Consider the following 17,999-nt stretch of genomic DNA (forward strand, 5'->3'; position numbering starts at 1 on the left):
CATTTTCTTATCCGCCCTCACAAAATGGGCACCTTTTGTATAAAAACTTGACTTGAATTTCAAGAGAAACAATATTTTCACTCAGTTACATTCTGACTAGTCAGAGTGACTCATTTTCTTTCTGCAGCTCAAAGGCCTTCTTGGTCAAATCAATACTATCCACTTGTGCAACACAATTCACATAAAAAAAGGACCATACCCAAGACACTAGGGCTAGGTTTGATCCCATTCGGTTTGGATTTTTTCTAAAACCGAAACCAAACTGAAATTATGATTCAGTTCAATTCTATTCGGTTTTGTTTTGTTTTCGATTTTTTCAATTTGGTTCAAGTTCAGTTTCGATTTTTTCGATTCAGGTTGGGTCGAGTTTTTTAACTTTTAAAATTAGTATTATTTTCTTTTACAAAAAAGAAAATTAAAATTTGAGAGAGAGTTAGAGAGAGGTTGTTAAGCCATGGTTAAGTTGAATGACATATATATAGACACACACACATACATTAAATAGGTAGGTTTTTGTTATATGGCACAAGCTAGATAAGCCCTAGGCTTCATTGCACCCCCTATTAGAGGACAAAGGTAGCAAGGTGGTGAAGGTTCAAGAGCCCATAACCATAGCACTCCACCACCAGGTTCTAATTCCCCATAACATCTTACATGCACACTGCAGGAACAGGGTGTTTCCTGATAGGATTTTTTACCACCTACGAAAGTAGGGACAAAAACACTTAAAAATACTTGCAAGAGTACAAGGTTATTGTAGTATAGCAGCTCAAGTAAGATCGTTTTCCACAAAAATTGAATGAATAATTTATGTTAAAACCAAATTTTAATTAATTATTTGAAACAAAGTTTGGAAAGTGTTGATCCAATGACCTAAAATATTAAAAATGAATTTAATTAAAAACAATTAAATAAATTGGCAAAGTAAATAAAACAAAAGAAAATAGTTTGAAAATCTATTTAAGCACTAGGGTTCCGCCGTCACCTTAACAATCCTACGTAGTTCTTTAAATTACTTATGAATTACACATGCATATTTTGAAGGTTAGGTTTTCCTAGTATATATCCTGCTTGGAACCTCCAACATAGAATGTATATCTAACATGCAATCCGTCCAAGGTGTCCAGATCGAATGTGAACATGCAAGACTCATTTAGATTTGTGAAAACCTTTTGAAAAACCATAACCCTTAAGATGTGTTGTCCATCCTAAGAAGTTACACATATTAACCACAAGAAGCCTTAGTCAATTTTAGGGACATCTCTCCATCAAAATTGCATCAAATTACTTTTCTAAATATCCTAATGGTGGTCAATCACTAAGACAAATAGATAGTTTTAACCGGTGATTAACAATTCAAAACCTACATTCATAATATCATAAGCAAACGAAATTAGTTACAAACAATCACAAAATAAAATATTATTAATAGTATGGATAAAAAAAAAACACCTTGAGAATTGTCAAAAGGTCTCTAAGCTAAAGTAGTGCGTTCTCCTCCTAACCCTAGTGGCTAAATAGCCTTATTTATACTACTAAAAAATAAAACCCTATCTAGAAAAGGTCTTCTAAAAACTAGGAAACATAATCCTAATCAAATATGGTAAATCTGCCCAGCCACAATTTAGTCACGTTTTTGGACTTTTAGGGCTCCAGAACAGGGCCAAAATGACTTGAATTAAAGCTTGAGATGTACCGAACATAATTGCAGATGGCTTTGAACCCAAGAAACATTATCTTGGACGTCAAAAAGTCCACATAAGCCCAAAACGTCACTTTGACAACACTGCACCCTGCTCCTTTATTTCATCACCAGAAAATAACCGCTTGGTAAAAAAATGTGAAACTTTGATACCAAGAAGTTGAAAGACATGCAAACATCCGCCAATTTGAATCACTACAAAATTCCTCCGTTGTTCACATTTTGTCCCAGACGAAATCGAGAATCCTACATTAAGAATATAAATCAAAGTATCAAAATTCTCACAAAATAACCAATAAATTAGTAGTAAGATTAGGGTGAAATATATAGTAAAATATTGACTCATCATTTCCTATGGCACTTATGCAGATGATGGGAGAGATGGCAGATATGGTTTCTTCTTAGTTTTTAGACTTTTTTACTTGGGCTTGAAATTGGGTTAGGATTGTGTTAAATTAGACTAGTACTTTACTTTGAATTGGGCTTCAAAATTAAATACCCAATATAAATATAAAAAAAACAAAATTAATATATATTAATTTGGCTCAGTTCGATTCAGTTTGGTTCAGTTTAGTTTTTGAACCACTGAAATCGAAACTGAATCGAAGTATTTTGGCTCAATTTTTTCCATTTGATTCGTTTTTTTTTGGGTTTTCGGTTTTTCCAACCCACCTTATAAGACACAACTCCTCCTCAATCAAGTTCTCAGAATCATCCAATACAAGTTCATCATTACTGAGATGGCCTTTTTCCACTAAAGCAATAAGAGCAACAATTTGTACTTCATCATTTGATGAATGGTCAAATTGTTGAGAGTGCTCACTCTAACCAACAATGAAGGTTTTGTCTTACCTTTGTCTCTTTTGTAAACTGGTCTTCTAATGTTATTGGCACATAGAAAAGCACGATGACCAACTCCACTATAAGTGAAGTGTGGTCCAGGTTCACTTGAAGATGCTGTATCTCTAAGACTAAAAAGTTTTCCTTGCTTCTTGCCCAAAGTCTTTTTTTCCTTGTGATTAAAATTGTGGAACTTTAGATGAGTCCCCACTCATTTTAACATCACTTCCTTTGTTTTTGAGAATTCTTCCAAATTGTTAAACAAACAAAGCCAAACACTCTTCAGAAGATAGGACTTTTGATCTCTCAGTAGCTTTAGCTTTCTAAACCCCTTGGAAAGCAGCATCTTTCAACTTTTTTTCTAGTCTACATCTTCCTTATCAAGAGTAAGAAATCAAAGGCAATTATGAGCATCCAAGAAGATTTGAAACTTCCCATCCAAGCAACGTAATCCGTTACATCGAATAAGTATGGCTCTAATACCAATTGAAATTGGTACTAGTCGGAATATTCTGCAGATAAAAAAATAATTGTGCACAGTAGACTAGTCAAATGAGCTAGTCAACTAGTTACAAGTTTATTACTGACAGAAAGTGCAGTTGCAAGAACAAAATTACTACAACAACAACTAGCCAGAGTCTATCCAAATCCCTCTCACAATAACAATTCCCAAACTTGAACACATTCACATATAAGTCCATTATGCAAACAACAATGACAATGCAATTACGAATCAAAGCATGCTAGATTGACTAGTTAAACTCGCCAGTCAACTAAGTATAGATTAGTTAATTAACCAAACACGAATTGATCAATCAAACTTAGTTTACTACCAGTTATCCTAGTCAACAATAATTCAGTTCATTACTCATAATATGAAGTGTAAACTTCGTCTTAAACACATATCAAATAACAACCCATAAGATACATGTAATATATGACATATGCTAATAAATAAAATATGTGGACAAGTTTAAGAGACAAAGAACACAAGAAATTTTTTACTGGAGAAACCCACCTCTAGGTTAAAAAATCAGGGACCCTACTGAGTCCAATCGACTAGTGAAAATAAGGTTCATACGAAGTACAACCATACTTTACAAGTGATGAAGACGTCTTCAGTCTTCATAAGATGACAACTTATTTTCCTGAACTCTTCACCTTGTGGCACTAAGACCAACACGAACAAAAGAAAATGATATAATGATGAAAGTGATATGAAAATATGGATTCAACGACCAGTCAGTTTCTTCAGTCAAACAGTTGAAGGAAGAAACTAACGTGAATCCAACCTAGGTCTGTTTGTAGATTTGAAACTTATGAAAAACTAAAGCATGAACAATCAAGCCTCAAATCATAAAACAGGTGTAGCATTCACACAAATTTGATGCATGAGAAAAGGTTATGCTACTAGGGTTTTAAATGAAGAACACATGAGAAAACGCAAAACTTTTTAATGCACTCTCAAAGATTTAAACTTTCTAATTCAAAATAAATGCTTTTAAGAAGGTTTAAGCAAGCATTTTCTTGGATAGATTTATAAATATTGGCTGAAGAACATTACCCAGAAAAATGCTTGATGCTCTGAGGGGATTTGGGATTTGAGATGGAGATGAAAAAAAAAAAAAAACTCTCTGTAAAACTAATTTATCTGAGCCCAAGAACCAATGAGACCAAGCTAAGGTTTTTAACAAAATGACCTGTTTGTTTTTCAACTAATCAAGGACAAGAAACACTTGTCAACCTAGAAAACGATCCAAGTAGATCAAGGATTAAAGCTGGTCCTCAGCAAAAAGGTGTCAGTTAACCCATAGGACGGTCTTAATTTGCGTGCCCAGCTAGCTGTAAAGCAGTGAGCAATTCTGAACGAACGACATCACTAACAAACCTTTCAAGTGATGGCCCAAACCCTTAAGTAAATATTTCCAACACTAGCAACCCTTTGTGCAGAGAATGTTCTAAAACTAATTTGTGCATGTGTGGTACATATATAATATTGACAAGGAAAGCCAAACACAAAAATCTAGACTTCAAAATCTCCCATTTTGGCTTTCCTTGACAAAATACCCCAAACCTAAAACTAATTTCACTCATCCACATTCAAGAGAAATTCAAGGTAAGGAAACTGCATAACAACAACTCTTGACAAGAACAAGTTAAATTTATCATGGGTATAACAATTGCAAGTTTCGTAACACAAACTTGAAGAGCTCGGCGGAGAAGGCTACCAAACCACAAGGAGGTCGACTAGGTTTATCCCCTAGAGCAAGTACTTAGAGAATGATATTGGTCGAGAAAAGATATCGTTTCCTCAACTCCTCCAACCATGCCTGGGTCATGACACCGACAGTATCCCTTGATGTCGGTCGATGAGAACACCAACCCTGTAAAGAAACAAAGAGTCCCATACCCCGTCTTAGAACTCACAGGATGAGATCCTCACTCATCCAGATCGAGATGATGGTGGCTTCAGATAATCAGAGGTGTCAAGGGGGTTTTCATCGCTCATCTTGGTCGAATGTGGATTCTTGATCATGGTTTGGAGAATCCTCTAAGTCTATTATGGGTGATTAAGTGATTGGGTGGCAAACAAAGGTACCCCTTAGACCGACCGACATCTCATCATTGAGAGCATCTGCGGCATCGGTCAGTGTGTCATAGTCGATACTCTGGCTACCGATTGATTGCTCGTAGTTCTGTTTTGGTAGTAGTGCAGTCTTTCAACAATCATCGAGAGGGGCACCACCAACCGAGATCGAGCAACCCTAATTTACGATGAATCTTCGGTAATAGTTCACAAGCCCCATAAAAGATCTTTGCTCACTCGCCTTGGTAGGTGCTTGCCACTCCTCGAGAACCTTATTTAGTGGGATAAAATTTGGTTATTATTTTATACATTATTCAGGGTGAATTATGGGACGAATAGAGATTGGAGATTCCTATAACTATATTGAAATAATAACCAAATAATATTCACGGTTTTTCTTCGTATCCTCAAACTATGCAAATTTTTATCTCCAAATCTGCCTCATTTAACGGTTGAAATTGTCATTCCCACGTATTATCCTATGAGCTGTGGGGTGCGAATTTTTAAATGGTAGGAAAGCTTGTTTCTATTTGAGGTTTGGGCGACCGTGATCCATGAGCTCAAACAACCAAGACCATCAAAGCCCGTAATAAAATTCCCCCTTCCCAACAAACAAGAAAGCAGAAAGAAAAGAAAATCCTCTTCCGAAAAGTGTTCACATTTCTCTGTGACCAAACGATCGACCGGTTTAGGGTTGGAGCAGAAAAGCTTCCCTATCTGTTACAGGCGCATCCATGGATGCTCACGGCGAGCGCCTCCAAAGCCAGCTCAACGGCCTCAGCCATGGGGTGGCTGGTTTGAGAACCAGTTTAAGCAACCTCAAAGATCATCTACTCGTCACCGCCACCGAAAATCAAACATTTCTCAAAAAAACCGTCACAAATCTACTCACCGGGACCAAATTGGGCGCTTTCTTTGCCCCACTCACCACAACAGACGACGATCCAATCGAAGATTGCTTGAGCGGATACGGTAAGCCTCCAAGCGAACGGGCCACGTATACGGAGGAATTCGTGGAAGAAACCAATTGTAGATCGTCTCTTCTCCTTGTACATATTTTTTTTTTTCTGGATAGCCTAGGGGTTAGGCTAACAACAAATTATCTACGTTGTATTCTGTTTGCTTTGACCGTCTCACTTTATCTCCATTGTATTGTATTTTGTTTGTTTTGTGCGCAGCGGAATGGTATATGACCTTGCCCATCTTTCCGAAGTTTGGTACCTTCCTCTCTTGTGCTTTTTTCTTTATTATAATTTAGAATTACCTCTTTTTTTTTTTTTTTTTTTTTTGGGGAAATCTTAGGCATATGAGTATGAGATCATATTGAAGGCAAAGCACACTATTTAGTTGTGGCTTGTGACAATTGTAACTATCTATTAAATATTGTAATTGTAGCGTTCAGCGGTTGGGTCTCAATTTTGATTTCAAAAACGGGTTTTTTGTGTTAAAAAAACAAATTGTGTTACATGTGCAGGTATTGGTTTGACATTAACCTTGAGTTACTGACTGGATATGCATATATATTTTACTGTGCCTTGTCCTGTAATTCATTGTGTTACTACAATTTGGTTTAATTTTCTACAATAAGCGTGTTGCCCTTGTTACTATTCTAATTATTTAGAATAACACTTGCCCAACCTAAGAGCTTTCTTTGTTTTGTGCAGCACAAAGGCTAGACGGATATGAAAATCAATTGAAATCGTCTTTGGAAGGTCAAGGCATAAACTGGAAAGTAGATTATCGTCAGGTCCCTCCTTCAATGACAGTTTCAACCACTAGTGAGGACCCACATATTGCTAACAAGGCTTGTCAAATTCTTAAACTCTTGGCATATACTACTGTTGACCCATCACTGGTAAAGATTTTCAAAATATTTGCAAGCTTTATGAAATGTTTTGTACGCCACCTTGTACTTGAAATCTCCAAATATTTTCTTTTTATGTATAAAAAAACAGAGAATTTGGATTGGATTTTTTATTTTTAACCATTTTGTAACAATTATCTGATTCTTTTTAGTGCATGACAATTTAATTTCAGATATTAGAGATAGTTGATGGAAGCATGGAACATGTTCACATTGGATTTCTTCATCTGAACCAAAAATTTAAAATTGAGAAGGTGGGTATTGAATAAGTTTCATAACATTTTTTTGTCTATCAATACGTGTTGAACAAATCTATGTTGTTAAACTTCTATGATCTAATTTTTGGACACTGATTCTGACCTTTTAATTTTGGCAAAACAACATCTGAGGATAATTTGTAAGAGGACTATGAGCCTTTAGTTGGGTCTTATGTTTGCTACTTGATGTTCAGTCAGACGCAAATTTGTGTATAATGGTGGAGATATGAAATTTGAAGTTCTTAGTTTAGGTGGATTTAATCTCACACATTTTGTGCAGAAGGTAAAATTGAAATGGGACGAACTTTCCAGGCGCTCCATCAAGGTGCATGCATAAATTTATTTAATCATGTTTGTTGATCTTCCCGCTGGCAAAATATTTAAGGCGTCACATTATGTTACCTGTCCCATTTTGCTTGTTGTTTCTCTAATATTTTGCAATATAATTTGGATGCAGAAAATGGCCAAGATGACACGGTGTAAACTTTTCCTTAACGTAAGTGTTATTGTCCCTTTATCATTTAATGCTTATGTTTTCCATTTCTTTCTCTGGTCTTCCCACCACCTGGTGGAGGTGAACATAAATTGTCTGTTAATGAATGAATAGAATTGCACGCTCACTGCTGTGGGTACATCAGATGGATTGGAGATGTTGAGGACAATGGTGGAAGGCATCTTTCTCCATGGTGTTGATCTTGCACAAACTGTGAAGATTGAATGTAAGGAATCAAACGATACTGTCGAGAAGAGTCTTGCGGAAAGTAGCATGTGCTCTTTCACTGAATACTATGGTGAAGACAGGGGTGCGCTCATCTCATCCATATTCATCTTTTTCTTTTTTCTTTGTTTTTTTATTAAATTGAAGAATCCTTTTTCGAATAAATTTATTAGTTATGACTATGAAATAGTACTGATGCAAACTTGTTCAATGAGGTTCATCACCACCATATTTGACACAACTCTTGCAGCTTTGTTTACGTCCCTTTTATGTCCCGTAGTTACTTTTGCTGTTAAATTTTCTGTCAGAACAATTCCCTGTTCTCATGCTTTCTAATAATTCATTTTGTTTTAGTTATTCAAGAGAACAAATGCTTTCTCACCTATGAGCTTTTGAATTGTTTTTGTTCAGCAAAAAGGGTGCAAGATGTTTGGCCTATGGTGAAATCGTTTTTACAGGAGAACGGCATTTCATGCGAAATGAGTGCGGTATGTCATGATTAATTCTATAAACTTGCGGTTGTGAAACCTACCCTTAATTGATCAGTTATTTATTTGAAGTTATGCCTGTTGTTTGATGCACATGTTCACTTCTTGTGTTTCAATTGTGGGTTAGTGTAACCGTTCCATGAAAGTCTCAACAACCACAAAGATCAAGGACCGAGATCGTATCGTCAGGGCCAGGCGTCTTCTTGAACTGCTAGGAAGAACTAACGTTCCACCTTCCCTTGTACGATTATTATCTATTTCGTGAGAATTTTTAAACTGCTTATAAGTTTGCACTATATATATTGAACTTGTACCATTTGATTTCAGGCGATAGAAATTATGAACGGCCGTAAGCAGCATATCTTTATGAAGATTGGGCAGCAAGAAGGTGGGCTATGCTCAAGGTTTGGGATCGAGAAGGTCGGTATTGAATACAGGTTTCCTAATTTGGGCTTGATCTTTGTAGGTGTGGTAATTTGGGATTGGTGCTACCTGCTCAATGAAGACTCAGCCAAACCTCTTAGTAACTGTTTTCTAATCTCTACTGTTGTTTGCAGGTGGAGTACGAAGATCGGCTTCGGAGATTTTGTGCCTCTATAGAGGTGAATAAAGTGATCTAAATTATTATGGCTGACTGCTTTTTGATTTATAATTATTGGTGGCTTAACTCTATTCTGGTTGTATGCCTAATTTTTTCCAATATTCTTGATGCAGGAGATTATTGGCTTGACAGGCACCAATCTTTATCACAATGTAAGTGTTGTGATTTTGGTTAGGGTTTTCTTTATCTGGTGTTAATTCTCACCGGTGGGTGGTACACGTTGGTGATTTATGAGTTTTAATTTCTATAAATGAATAATAGGAAGACACTGTTACTCTTGTTGGGGGCGCTGTTGGTCAATCTGAAGACTTGGAGATGGCGAGGATCTTTGTGGAAGGCTATATTGTTCATAATGTTGAGGGTGATTGCATCACAAAGCTGAACCTGATGAAGTCTGAAAAAAGAAAAGATAGAGGAGGAGATGACGCTTTAGCAACTTGTCCATGTAAGAAAAACAAAAACTGAAGATGTGAGGGAGTAGTTGTATTATGTGGGAAATTTTTAGTTGTGATGGGAATACGGATGGTACATCACGTGTTTTTATGCAAGTGGAAAATTTTAATTTTTAAGTTATTAACCTTTTAACATACATAACCCACCATTTATAGAAGAACATGTGGTGTACCATCTAGTGTGATGGTCATACTGAAAAGTCTACATATTATGCTTTATGGAGTGCGGGCGGCATCTTGATATTTTTGTAATAAATTTAAGAGGAATTGTACCGAACTGAATTGTTGATATTTTTCAATTCCGATTCTATTTGAGAGTGGAATCACATCGTGCCCACGCCTAAAGTTCATCTCATGGATTTTTTATGATTTATTTTTGGGAGGAACATGCACGCGAGGACGGCATCTGGAAAGTCATTAATCGTCACTCGTGGTTCTTCAGGCAGTCTTCAATCGATGGCTCCAATGGCCGTCAATGTTTAAAATATCGATATCGGTGGAATATCGATAGGTAAATTTGTAGAAATATCAATAATTGAAATTTTCATGATTTAATTGAAACTTTCGTCACGAAAGCAGCATAAGTTTTATTGAAGTAAACTAATACCATAAATAAAGAAATTAAAAAAAAATAAAGAATGCATAGGCTCGTGGATATTTCTTGCAAACGTTTTACAAATTGTTTGCAAACCTTGGATATTTCCTTAAAATATCAAAAATATCGAGGAAATTAACTGATTACTGTAAATATCGCGGAAATGGGGTGAAGTTTAGACTTAACCTACTCTTTCCATATCGTTCCCTGAAATTTTTGGATATTTTCGTGGAAATATCGAGCACATTCAGGATATTTCAAACACTGTCGGCAGTTGGATGGTTAACACCCCAGGCCATCTTGTCCTTCTCGAAAATAACCAAACAATTGTTTAGTCTGCAAATTCGTCGAAATAAACCTAAAAACAGAACCCTGTCCTACAGCTGTTGAACAATGGCAACCTTGTCCTCAGGGGTGAGAAAGATACCAACTCAAAAAACTACTTGTTACAAAGCTTTGACTACCCTTTTGATACCTTGCTTCCGGGAATGAATCTCGGGTGAGACATGAGGACCGAATTTAACTGGCATTTAACAGCATGGAAGAGTCTAGGACGACCTTCTCCGGGAGACATTATATGGGAGACGGAGCTGCTTAACCATTCTGAGCTTGTCATGCGGAAAAGGGTTTAATGAGTACTTGAGAAGCAGTCCATGGAATGGCCTTTTGTTCAGTGGAAAACCCACCAAGGAACTTCCGGCTTTGAACTTCACTTTTGTCAACAGAAAGGAGGATACATGACAATTCACATGATGAAAATGTCGTTACTTGGGCGGATGACGATGATGAACCAAACCACGTCGTTTCACCAATGGTGGATTTAATCACAGGCATATCAGAATTCGACACTCTACGCAACATTTCCTAGAGACCCTTGTGACAGTTATGTCCACTGTGGTGGCAACGGCAACTCTGTTCTTAATTCATCACTAATTTGTCAATGTTTGAAGAGGTTCGTTCCTGGGTCGCTGGAGAATTGGAACTTGAAAGATTTTTTGAAAGGTTGCGTGAGGAGAAAGCCGTTTAGCTGCAGGAATGATGGATTTGCTAAGTATCTGCAGTTGAAATTGCTGGATACTACACACAATTGGATAAATAAAAGCAAGAACCTCGTTGAATGCATGGCCAAATGCTTATCGAATTGTTCATGTTCTGCTTATACAGACATAGATGTTAGAGGAAGAGGCAGCAGTTCCGCTATCTGGTTTGAATAAAAGGCAGTTGGCTTGCCTGTCCAGGAAGACATGGCTGAAAATCAAAGCAAGGAGGAACCAGGAAGATGAATACCCACGGAGTTGGAGAAAAGAAGGAGAAAAGGGAGAAGAGGACACAACAACTGACCCCAGCCGAAGCTAGGGCCGGTGCCACCGGAGAAACTGGAAATTGAAGGTCTCCACTCTCACTTCGGAGAGAAAGAACTCTCACTTATGTGTCATAAATTGTCTTATTTTGAATGGTATGTTTGAATTTACAAGTATAGTTCTTAGATATGCAATTATTTATTTTGAATGGTATGTTTGAATTTGCATGTATATACTTAAATCCGTCTAGACCGCCTAAGCACTAGGCCCCAGCTTGCCGTTCGACTAGGGCCTAGCGTCTTTTAGAAACTTATTATTACTTGGCTGGATGCTGATGATGAACCATACCAAATCGTATCGCTAGGAGTGGATTTAGTCACAGGCAGACCATAATTGGATACTCCACGCAGTGTTTCCAAGAGACCCTTGAGACAGTTATGTCCATTGTGATGACAATGGCAACTGTGTTCTTAATTTATCGCCAATTTGTCAATGTTTGGAGAGGATCGTTCCTGCATCACTAGAGAATTGGAACTTGAAAGATTTTTTAAAAGATTGCGTGGGGAGAAAGTCATTGAGCTGCAAGAATGATGATTTTTCCAAGCTTCCGCGGTCGAAATTGCCTAATGTTACACATAGTTGGATAAATAAAAGCATGAACCTCGTTGAATGCAAGGCCAAATGTTTATCGAATTGTTCATGTTTTGCTTACACAGACATAGATGTTAGAGGAGAAAGCAGCGGTTCCGCTATCTGGTTTGGTGACCTTGTCGATATTATGCAAATGCCGGGTGGTGGTCAGGATGTATGTATACATCAAGATGTGTGCTTCAGAACTAGGTACAAATTATGTTCAATTTGTTCTTTAGGAATTTAAAGGTCCCCTGTTCAATGGAATGTACAAATTGTCTGGTGTTTAACTATGAGGCAAGAAGTGGAAGATAGACTGCTAGCGGCATCTGCCTTTGCTGTAATTGTTGGGAGGTTCTTAGTTGGTTATTGTTACATTCAAAGATTTAGAGGCAAGAAAGATGTCAAAGGCAGAATTATTAGTTAATTTGCATCACTAATTGTTACTTTTGATGATTAATAAGGTGAAGACATTGAAGAACAGATGGAAGACGATCTGGTGCTGCCATTTTTCGACTTGCCAAGGATAGAGAGTGCCACTAATTACTTTTCGATCAACAATAAGCTTGGAGAAGGTGGTTTTGGACCCTGTATGCAATGTAATTTACGTTCTGCTAGCAGAAGAAACGTAATTTGAGGAAGCACTTGATTCCTCAAGGACGTAACAATCTTCTAGTTAGGCTAGTAGATGGACAGGAAATCGCAGTCAAGAGGCTTTCGAGAAGTTCCGAAAAAGTAACAAAGGAAATAAAATATGAAGTAATACCGATTGCCAAACTTCAACTCTGAAATCTTGTGAAGATTCTTGGTTGTTGTTGCTGTGAATATTTAGACCGCTAACAAATAACAAATTTAAACCTTATCAGTGCACAAATTAAATAGGATAGTATAGTGAAAAGCAAAGATCGATCCCACAAAAGTGAGATTAATTTAAGCAAAAATAATAACTTAAGCATGCAAACATTGACTCTTTTTATTTTATGTTCTTGAATCAACTAAACACTGAAACCATAAAATAAAGATCACAATTTGGTTGAAGAAAAGCAAATAAGAAAAGCCAACAGGAAAAATAGTAAAAGAAATAAATAAAACATGACAATGAATAAGTGATTGTAAGGAACTAGGGTTGTACTATATGGATATGGTGAGCTTAAGGTTTCGGAATCCACACTCAACCATACGATTCTCAAATCAATGCACCGTTCATACAATTCTACATTCGGTTCTTGAAGTGTATGTACAGAAAGGTCTTAGTCCAACTCAATATGCAATTGTTTCCTTTAGATATGATTTCTCCCAATGGTCTTGGTGAGAGTCTAAGTATTTTCATATGCTACTAGCTTACTAGTCTATGGTCAAGGTCTAATTTAACATACAATAGTCCGTTGAGCTCTTTGAAAACGATAAAGTTACACCATAAGTCTAGGTCTAGCTCATATGCATATGTAATTCCTAAATAGGTGCTGATATGTAAGGTAAGATGGTCATTGAACACAAACAAATACAATTCTATCTACATAATAATGGTATCTAAGAATCAAACCATAAATAACAAATGATAAATCACATTAAGAGATTCAAGAACACAAATATGAAAATTGCATCTAGCTCGCATTAAAATGAGAAACTAAACCAAGTGTTGCATTCTAACCTTAGGATGGTAGGTTTTGCTAAACATAGAAAAAAATACAAAGAAGATTGTTCCACAACATAAGCAAAACACCAAGTAATACAAGCATAAGGATGAGATGTTGATATGTAAGTGTTGACCCTAAAAACTACCAAGCCTACGTGGCGGCAAGGCCGAGTAATTAATAAGTTAACTATGTCCTTTGGTTGTGTCTCAACTTTGATTTCAAAAACGGGTTTTCTATGTTAAAAAAAAACAAATTGTGTTATATGTGCAGGTATTGGTTTGACATTAACCTTGAGTTACTGACTGGATATGCATATATATTTTACTATGCCTTGTCCTGTAATTCATTTTGTTACTACAATTTGGTTTAATTTTCTACAATAAGCGTGTTGCGCTTGTTACTATTCTAATTATTTAGAATAACAGTTGCCCAACCTATGAGCTTTCTTTGTTTTGTGCAGCAAAAAGGCTAGACGGATATGACAATCAATTGAAATCGTCTTTGGAAGGTCAAGGCATAAACTGGAAAGTAGATTATCATCAGGTCCCTCGTTCCATGATGGTTTCAACCACCGGTGGGGACCCACATATTACTAACAAGGCTTGTCAAATTCTTAAACTCTTGGCATATACTACTGTTGACCCATCACTGGTAAAGATTTTCAAATTTTTTGCAAGCTTTATGAAATGTTTTGTACGCCGCCTTGTACTTGAAATCTCCAAATATTTTCTCTTTATGTATAAAAAAAAAGAGAGAAATTGGATTGGATTTTTTATTTTTAACCATTTTGTAACAATTATCTGATTCTTTTTAGTGCATGACAATTTGATTTCAGATATTAGAGATAGTTGATGGAAGCATGCAACATGTTAACATTGGATTTCTTGATCTGAACCAAAAATTTAAAATTGAGAAGGTGGGTATTGAATAAGTTTCATAACATTTTTTTGTCTATCAGTACGTGTTGAACAAATCTATGTTGTTAAACTTCTATGATCTAATTTTTGGACACTGTGATTCTGACCTTTTCATTTTGGCAAAACAACATCTGAGGATAATTTGTAAGAGGACTATGAGCCTTTATTTGGGTCTTATGTTTGCTACTTGATGTTCAGTCAGACCCAAATTTATGTATAATGGTGGAGATATGAAATTTGAAGTTCTTATTCTACGTGGATTTAATCTCACACATTTTGTGCAGAAGGTAAAATTGAAATGGGACGAACTTTCCAGGCGCTCCATCAAGGTGCATGCATAAATTTATTTAATCATGTTTGTTGACCTTCCCGCTGGCAAAATATTTATGGCGTCACATTATGTTACCTGTCCTATTTTGCTTGTTGTTTCTCTAATATTTTGCAATATAATTTGGATGCAGAAAATGGCCAAGATGACACGGTGTAAACTTTTCCTTAACGTAAGTGTTATTGTCCCTTTATCATTTAATGCTTATGTTTTCCATTTCTTTCTCTGGTCTTCCCACCACCTGGTGGAGGTTAACATAAATTGCCTGTCAATGAATGAATAGGATTGCACACTCACTGCTATGGGTACATCAGATGGATTGGAGATGCTGAGGACAATGGTGGAAGGCATCTTTCTCCATGCTGTTGATCTTGCACAGATTGTGAAGATTAAATGTAAGGAATCAAACGATACTGTCGAGAAAGTAGCATGTGCTCTTTCACTGAATACTATGGTGAAGACAGGGGTGCGCTCATCTCATCCATATTCATCTTTTTGTTTTTTCTTTGTTTTTTATTAAATTGAAGAATCCTTTTTTGAATAAATTTTTAGTTATGACTATGAAATAGTACTGAGGCAAACTTGTTCAATGAGGTTCATAACCACCACATTTGACACAACTCTTGCAGCTTTGTTTACGTCCCTTTTATGTCCCGTAGTTACTTTTGTTAAATTTTCTGTGAGAACAATTCCCTGTTCTCATGCTTTCTAATAATTCATTTGTTTTAGTTATTCAAGAGAACAAATGCTTTCTCACTTATGAGCTTCTGAATTGTATTTGTTCAGCAAAAGGGGTGCAAGATGTTTGGCCTATGGTGAAATCGTTTTTACAGGAGAATAGCATTTCATGCGAATTGAGTGCGGTATGTCATGATTAATTCTATAAACTTGTGGTTGTGAAACCTACCCTTAATTGATCAGTTGTTTATTTGAAGTTATGCCTGTTGTTTGATGCACATGTTCACTTCTTGTGTTTCAATTGTGGGTTAGTGTAACCATTCCATGAAAGTCTCAACAACCACAGAGATCAAGGACCGAGATCATATTGTCAGGGCCAGGCGTCTTCTTGAACTGCTAGGAAGAACTAACATTCCACCTTCCCTTGTACAATTATTGTCTATTTCGTGAGAATTTTTAAACTGCTTATAAGTTTGCACTGTATATATTGGACTTGTACCATTTGATTTCAGGCGATAGAAATTATGAACGGCCGTAAGCAGCATATCTTGATGAAGATTGGGTAGCAAGAAGGTGGGCTATGCTCAAGGTTTGGGATCGAGAAGGTCGGTATTGAATACAGGTTTCCTAATTTGGGCTTGATCTTTGTAGATGTGGTAATTTGGGATTGGTGCTACCTGCTCAATGAAGACTCAGCCAAACCTCTTAGTAACTGTTTTGTAATCTCTACTGTAATTTGCAGGTGAAGTACGAAGATCGGCTCCGGAGATTTCGTGCCTCTATAGAGGCGAATAAAGTGATCTAAATTATTATGGCTGACTGCTTTTTGATTTGGCTTCATGTACACATATGATTATTGGTGGCTTAACTCTATTCTGGTTGTATGCCTAATTTTTTCCAATATTCTTGATGCAGGACATTATTGGCTTGATAGGCATCAATCTTTATCACTATGTAAGTGTTGTGATTTTGGTTAGGTTTTCTTTATCTGGTGTTAATTCTCACCGGTGGGTGGTACACTTTGGTGATTTATGAGTTTTAATTTCTGTAAATGAATAATAGGAAGACACTGTTACTCTTGTTGGTGGCGTTGTTGGTCAATCTGAAGACTTGGAGATGGCAAGGACGTTGGTGGAAGGCTATATTGTTCATGATGTTGAGAATGATTGTGTCACAAAGCTGAAGCTGATGAAGTCTGAAAAAAGAAAAGATAGACTGAAAAAAGAAAAGATAGAGGAGGAGAAGACGCTCTAGCAACTTGTCCAAGAAAAAAAAAAACAAAAACTGAAGATGTGAGGGAGTAGTTGTATAATGTGAGAAATTTTTAGTTGTGATGGAAACACGGATGATACACCAAGTGGTAACCCGAGGCATTTTCTTGCAATGTTCTAAAAAAAGGCCTAGGCGCTTGGCACTAGGTGAACTTATTATACATGTGTCATCCTACAATACTCCTCACTATGATTATATGGCATATATGCTTAATGTGTTTTTAAATTTTGGACTTGTTGCATACTCTTTTTGCATTTTGATTATTCTTTTATTATCTTATCCATGAATTTCATACAAGTTTAATTTTTTGTAAGTGTCAATATGCACTTATTTACAAGATATACAAGAAATTTACCTAAATCTGCCTAGGCGCTTGCCTAGACCCCGCCTAGCTGCCTAGGCGCTAGCCCGCAGCCCGACTAGCACCTAGCGTTTTTTAGAACCTTGCCATTTATATAGAGACACGTGGTGTACCACCTAGTGTGACAGCCACACTAAAAAATCTCTCGTATTATACTTCATGGAGTGAAGAGCATGCACATGACGAGGGTGGCGTCTTGATATTTTTGTAATAAATTTAAGAAAAATCTTACCAAACTGAACCGTTGATATTTTCCAATTCCAATTCTATTTGAGAGTGGAATCGCATCATGTCCACCCCTAAAGTTCATCTCATGATTTTTTTATGATTTATTTCTAGGAAGAACATGCCTACGAGGATGGCATCTTGAAAGTCATTAATTGCGACTCGTGGTTATTTAGGCAGCCTCCAATTGATGGCTCCATCTGCGGTCAATGTTTAAAATATCGATATCGGTGGAATATCGATAGGTAAATTTGTGGAAATATCAATAGATATATTGATTATCGATATTGATATCGATTGCCTTTGATGGAAATGATGGAAATTTTCTCAAAAACATGGGAATTTAAAATTATTTTTTAGGGAATGTCATATGAAGTCAAAACACACGTATGAATCAAGAATTAATTATTAGATAATGTGTAAACAATAAGTATGTTGTATGTGAGAAGAAAAACTTCATTCTAATGATAAGTAATAAAATAAAGCATTTTACTAGAAAGAATAAATTATACATAACTTAATTGAAATTTTTGTCACTAAAGCAGC

At 36.4% G+C, this 17,999-nt stretch overlaps 2 protein-coding genes and 1 long non-coding RNA gene across 5 annotated transcripts; all 3 read left to right on the forward strand.

Annotated features, from left to right (window-relative positions):
* Positions 1-5,736: 5,736 nt before the first annotated feature.
* Positions 5,737-9,832, forward strand: LOC103929537. Of its 3 annotated transcripts, none has more exons than XM_009338743.3 (13): positions 5,737-6,158; positions 6,308-6,346; positions 6,794-6,984; positions 7,167-7,247; positions 7,531-7,575; positions 7,708-7,746; positions 7,858-8,053; positions 8,380-8,456; positions 8,584-8,697; positions 8,784-8,876; positions 9,014-9,058; positions 9,171-9,209; positions 9,319-9,832. In XM_009338743.3, the coding sequence occupies exons 1-13, from the start codon at positions 5,864-5,866 to the stop codon at positions 9,520-9,522; spliced, it is 1,458 nt and encodes a 485-aa protein (XP_009337018.2). In that variant the 5' UTR covers positions 5,737-5,863; the 3' UTR covers positions 9,523-9,832. The 3 variants fall into 3 exon arrangements, with proteins under 3 accessions (XP_009337018.2, XP_009337019.2, XP_009337022.2); XM_009338744.3 differs by having other exon boundaries at positions 5,737-6,101; XM_009338747.3 differs by lacking the exon at positions 6,308-6,346 and having other exon boundaries at positions 5,737-6,101.
* Positions 9,833-10,610: 778 nt separating this feature from the next.
* LOC125480038 (S-locus-specific glycoprotein S13-like) lies at positions 10,611-11,318 on the forward strand. Its single transcript, XM_048590255.1, has 2 exons — positions 10,611-10,730; positions 10,935-11,318. Exons 1-2 carry the CDS (start codon positions 10,611-10,613, stop codon positions 11,316-11,318), a joined length of 504 nt encoding a protein of 167 aa, XP_048446212.1.
* Positions 11,319-14,554: 3,236 nt separating this feature from the next.
* On the forward strand, positions 14,555-15,168 carry LOC103929536. The gene is made up of 3 exons (XR_664550.3): positions 14,555-14,588; positions 14,874-14,918; positions 15,051-15,168. It is a non-coding gene; the product is annotated as an uncharacterized LOC103929536 (long non-coding RNA).
* Positions 15,169-17,999: the final 2,831 nt, after the last annotated feature.

This window comes from the organism of the source record quoted next, unplaced genomic scaffold (genome assembly GCF_019419815.1).
Source record: "Pyrus x bretschneideri cultivar Hongxiangsu unplaced genomic scaffold, Pyrus_bretschneideri_v1 Contig31, whole genome shotgun sequence".
Taxonomy (NCBI): Eukaryota; Viridiplantae; Streptophyta; class Magnoliopsida; order Rosales; family Rosaceae; genus Pyrus; species Pyrus x bretschneideri.

Excerpts from the sequence above, each read along its gene's own strand:
- LOC103929537 (XM_009338743.3), top strand. The coding sequence starts at position 5,864 with ATGGATGCTCACGGCGAGCGCCTCCAAAGCCAGCTCAACGGCCTCAGC. Across the intron at positions 7,576-7,707 it reads TTTCCAGGCGCTCCATCAAG|AAAATGGCCAAGATGACACG; the intron begins GTGCATGCATAA and ends ATTTGGATGCAG. Across the intron at positions 8,877-9,013 it reads CAAGGTTTGGGATCGAGAAG|GTGGAGTACGAAGATCGGCT; the intron begins GTCGGTATTGAA and ends TGTTGTTTGCAG.
- LOC125480038 (XM_048590255.1), top strand. The coding sequence starts at position 10,611 with ATGAGGACCGAATTTAACTGGCATTTAACAGCATGGAAGAGTCTAGGA. Across the intron at positions 10,731-10,934 it reads AGCTTGTCATGCGGAAAAGG|GCATATCAGAATTCGACACT; the intron begins GTTTAATGAGTA and ends ATTTAATCACAG.